Source organism: Sinocyclocheilus anshuiensis, unplaced genomic scaffold (assembly GCF_001515605.1).
Source record: "Sinocyclocheilus anshuiensis isolate Anshui unplaced genomic scaffold, SAMN03320099.WGS_v1.1 scaffold274, whole genome shotgun sequence".
In the NCBI taxonomy this organism is placed as follows: Eukaryota; Metazoa; Chordata; class Actinopteri; order Cypriniformes; family Cyprinidae; genus Sinocyclocheilus; species Sinocyclocheilus anshuiensis.
The window spans coordinates 2140063-2145319 of record NW_015547698.1 but is presented as its reverse complement, the minus strand read 5'-3'; the positions used below and the strand labels follow the sequence as shown (position 1 = coordinate 2145319).

General features: G+C 38.3%; 1 protein-coding gene across 1 annotated transcript in view; it reads right to left on the bottom strand.

Moving 5' to 3' along the window:
* The window catches only part of LOC107703713 (ubiquitin carboxyl-terminal hydrolase 34-like), a 52480-nt gene that overhangs the window by 40101 nt on the left and 7122 nt on the right, over nucleotides 1-5257 (bottom strand). The window contains 5 exon segments of the mRNA XM_016506427.1: nucleotides 516-583; nucleotides 676-825; nucleotides 1627-1677; nucleotides 2695-3166; nucleotides 4857-4944. Coding sequence (XP_016361913.1) covers nucleotides 516-583; nucleotides 676-825; nucleotides 1627-1677; nucleotides 2695-3166; nucleotides 4857-4944 — 829 coding nt within the window.

Genomic DNA, 5257 nt, shown 5'->3' with positions numbered 1-5257 from the left:
TATATATTATATATATATATATATATATATATATATATATATAATATAGTATAGTATTTTAATATAATAGTCAATTTGAGGTGGGATACATGTTTACAATATAATAAAATATAATATAATACAAAAGAAAATCAGCAAAAATCTCAGAAAACCTTTCCGTGTGAATAAACGAATACACTCTCTCTCTGTGAGTCTCTGTGTGCTGCTCTAATCCTGTCTGGCTCGAGTCACATGACCAGCACTCTCTCAGCTCCCCTGCCAGCCGTCTGGCTCCCACCAAGGTCATGTGAGGAGAGCCATGGCGACTGTTGCTATGGTGAGGGATGCTCTTCCTAGCAACTCAGCAGAGAGCAGATTCTTGGCGGCAGAGCTCTTTCTAAGAGTAGCCTGCGTCTCGTTTATATCTCTCAGACAATCAGTTAGGATCGATTAGATGAAACAGATATTCCTGCACACTTGCACTTGGCAATTAATGATTTCGAACCTTTAGGTCTAGTTTAGAAAGGTGTTCTTACCTGATAACATAAGTGCGAAACGGGATGATGTGCTGCATCACAGCGGGAATGTGCAACCATATTCTGATCTGTACACACACAAAAAAAACCTCTGATTGGTTACAGATCTAACAAGTCAGACTCTGGTTTGAGTGAGGTTTGTTTGACTGTGTGGACTCACATTAGAGACGATGGTGATGAAGGCATGTGCGATGGGGAAGGGGAGAGTGTCAGGAGCGCCGAACTCAAAGCAGTCCTTCATCAGAGAGAGGCCGTGCTTCCCGCAGAACATACACACATATCGCAGCAGGTGCAGAGGGACCTCCACATCCTGAAACACACACACACACATCAGCCCATTAGCACGCAATATAATCACTTAAAACACCCAAATCATTTTCCTAAATTATGCCGAAAGAAAACACTTCCTTTATCTCAACAGCATTATTGTGTGGTCACATGACTCAGCGCTGGATGCTTTTACAGGACAGAAACAAACTTTAAAATGAGTTTAATCAAAATAAACTTCAGAAGATCTCTCTCCGGCCAATCATGAGTGAGATTCCAATGCCTATTTTATTAATAATAATAAAATAACATGATAATATAATTATCACAATAATATACTTATAAAACATGTTTGAAATGTTGTATATAATCATCACAACAATATAATATATAATATGAATATAAGATTACATTACAAAACTAACATATACAAAACTATATATAGTAAACATGAGGTATGAAAACCATCCATGACCTAGTACTTATTAAAATCATAACAAAGATTGATAATAAAATATAAACAGATATTTGTCATATAATTACCAGAAAAATAGCCTTATAAAGTAATATATTAAGCTGTTGTAATAATATAATAATCATCACAACAATATAATATAATATAGTCTGTGTCATGTATGCTATATGTTGTGTGCAAAAATAATCATTTATTAAATATTACATGTTATGTTACTTTCTCACACAGGACACACCTAGCTGTGATCTGAGTCAGTTAAATCTAGTCCTTCTCCATCCACTCAGCATCTATTGTGGTTATGAATTATCTCTAAACGGTATAATCAAGCCCATCATAATGTGTGTGTGTGTGCGCGAGAGAGAGACTTACATTCATATCACAGAAAGAGCCGAGGATATTGCTCTCTTGTGCTGAGATATCCTGAGGACAAAAACAACAAACGGATATTAAAAAGCAACCCAAATAAAACCATACTCAACTTTTCAACAGAAACCAGCTTCTATTTTTGTCTTGAGAATTTGCTCTGGTTAATCAGCTCATCCAAATCATTTAGCAGTAATAAAGCACTAACTGGAAGAGTATATAGTGCTTATGTTGTCCAAAAGATATACTAGATAAACAGATATACAGATAAACTAGAAACACACACAAGTACTCAGTACTGACAACCATGACTGATCAGGAAAACCACTCTAATGGATTTTACATGCACTTGAAAAGTTTGATTTAGGTGATTTGTCTTTTTAAAATGTTGAGTCAATACGACTGTAGCTCAGCTTCGTTTGGCACATATATGCATAATTGCATTACAATTGGCCTTGACGTTGTGAGCTTGCTCTGAAAGACAAAAATGATGCGTGATGTGTATTTAGTCTATCAAATATTCGATTACGCACAGTGTCGTGTACACTTGAGCAACAGTCTTTATCAGTCAGTCTGACTACGCATTAACCTTATTATAACTGCACACAGAAATTCAGTAACATCTACAGAAAGAGCATCAAAAAAGGAACAATTTTTAATTTTGGGATTGGTTAAGGCATCATTTTTGGTGATACCTTCAGTAAAGCAACCTTGATGAGAATCAAATGTGATTCATTTCGAAGCTGGTTATTTTGGATAATGGCTTAAAATTGATATGCATGAAAAGAAAATTCACTCCATTTCGTAAATGCGTGAACTATTAATCCATGAATGCGTTTCATTTTAACTTTATTTTTGACCTTGTAAGATGTTATAACTGAATCTATGAGTAAAAGGACACATTTAGGTGACGTATGGTGACTTCTCCAAGCATTTAGTCTGCTTCAACCCTCCACAACTAAGTGCAAGCTTGAGTGCAATGCCCACATCTCAAAATCCAATCCACAAAAAAAAAAAAAAAACACCTTGGAAGACAGACTGTTGAAAACTGTTGCCTATACGAGCATGAATTACCTCTATAGTGGGGTGTGTGTTGTGTTTGTAGGCTGTGTACAGAGGGAACTGGATCTGAAAGATCTTGGCAGCACACAGCAGCAGTTTCTCCTGGTCTTCTGTGCTCCAGGATGCAAACGGGTCCAGGCCGCTGTCGTTCCCGCTCTCGCCCGCTGTGGGTTCACTGAGCTTGGGCTGGGAATCCGGTTTGACCCCCTCATTTTGGTTCTTGTGCTGATCTCCATCCTCCACTCCACCGTCCTCTTCAGCCGAGTCCCGTTCCACATTCAGCGGCTCGTCCTCACTGGGCGATGGCTGTGGCTGGGCGGAGCCCCATTCGGACTCCGCCCCCTCTGTCCTAGTGTTGCCATTGCCACTGTGTAGACGGTCCCTAAGGTTGGTTACTTGGACAATGACCAAGTTAATGAGGGCATAAACCAATTGGCTGAACACCTCGAGGTGTTTGTATTCCTTGAAACAGCACAGACACTGCCTGCAGATGAACACAGAGAGAATCGGCCATCAGCTCATCATTCGCAAGGTTCTAGCTTCTTATGTGTTTGTTTATGAAATATTTTGGCTAATTTAATTGTGCTTTCAGCTACCAAGGAGATTGTAGTACATTTCGGTTCTGTTGAACAAATTTAACAGTATTTCAATAAATTCCCAAACAACAGGTCAAACAACACAGATCATAAATTAATCCATGAAAAACAGTCATGGTGACAAAGAAAACAACATGATGCAGGATGGAGTAGAAAACATATGAATGAATGAGCAAATGAATCAGTGAGTGAATGAATATGAGAGTGAACAAGAGAATGAGCGAGTCAGTGAGCAAATCAGTGAGTAAATGAGAATGAATGAATGAGCGAATCAGTAAGTGAATGAGAATGAATGAATGAGTCAGTGAGGGAAGCAGTGACAGAATGAGAATGTATGAATGAGCCAATCAGTAAGTGAATGAGTGTGAATAAATTAGTGAATCAGTGATCAAATCAGTGCATGGACCAGCAAGCAAATCAGTGAGTGAATGAGAATAAATGAGTGAATCAGTGAGCAAATCAGTAAGCGAATGAGAATGAATGAATGAGCGAGTCAGTGAGTGAATCAGTGAGTGAATGAGAATGAATGAATGAGCGAGTCAGTGAGAGAATCAGTGAGTGAATGAGAATGAATGAATGAGCGAGTCAGTGAGTGAATGAGAATGAATAAATGAGCGAGTCAGTGAGCAAATGAGAGAGCAAATCAGTAAGTGAATGAGAATGAATGAGAATGAATGAATGAGCAAGACTGAGCAAATGAGAATAAACGAGTGAGCGAAACAGTAAGTGAATGAGAATGAATGAGAATGAATGAATGAGCGAGTCAGTGAGTGAATCAGTAAGTGAATGAGAATGAATGAATGAGCAAGACAGTGAGCAAATGAGAATAAATGAGTGAGCGAATCAATAAGTGAATGAGAATGAATGAGCGAGTCAGTGAATGAATCAGTGAATGAATGAGAATGAATGAATGAGCAAGACAGTGAGCAAATGAGAATAAATGAGTGAGCGAATCAGTAAGTGAATGAGAATGAATGAATGAGCAACAGAGCGAGTCAGTGAGTGAATCAGTGGGTGAATGAGAATGAATGAATGAGCAAGACAGTGAGCAAATGAGAATGAGTGAGCGAATCAGTAAGTGAATGAGAATTAATGAATGAGCGACAAAGCGAGTCAGTGAGTGAATGAGAATGAATGAATGAATGAGCAAGTCAGTGAACGAATGAATGAGTGAGTCAGTGAGCGAGTCAGCAAGCAATTGAGAATGAATGAATGAATGAATGGAGCGAATCAGTGAGTGAATGACTATGAATAAATGAGTCAGTCAGTGAATGAGAATAAATTATTAAATAAAGACAGTGAGTGAGTGGACAAGGGAACCAGTGAATGCGTCAGTGAATGAATCTGCAAGCGATGAATGAGTAAATGAATGTATGAAAGATTGCAGTGAGTGAATGAACAAATAACATTGAGTTATAGGTTAGGAATAAACATGCGATTGAGTGAGAAGTCAACTGAATAAATGACCAATTGAGAAGTGAACAAATGAACAAACAAACCAACCAATTAAGGAATGAATGAGTAACCAAATGTTTGAGAGAGTTAATGAAGTGAATATGTGAATGACTGAGTGCTGACCTCTGTGTCCATGTGCTGATGTAAGTGAAGACTCTTAAGGCATGCTCCTTCTTCAGCTGCAGGCCGTCTGAGCTGTCTGCATCCGAGACTGACACACACAAACAGAGCAAGAAAGCAGTTACTGAAGTGGCTACAGGCTTCTGGAGCTGTCTGGGATCAGATCACTGTTAAAGACACACAGCAAACACATGCACAAACGCTGAAAGACGACTTACACACAAAGGTTTAATACTTTGTCAGATTGTTTTTATTTTTTAAATTAAAGGGGTCATATGATGCGATTTCAATTTTTCCTTTCTCTTTGAAGTGTTACAAGCTCTTGGTGGATAAAGAAGATCTGTAAAGTTGCAAAGACTAAAGTCTCAAATCCAAAGAGATATTCTTTATAAAAGTTAAGAGTC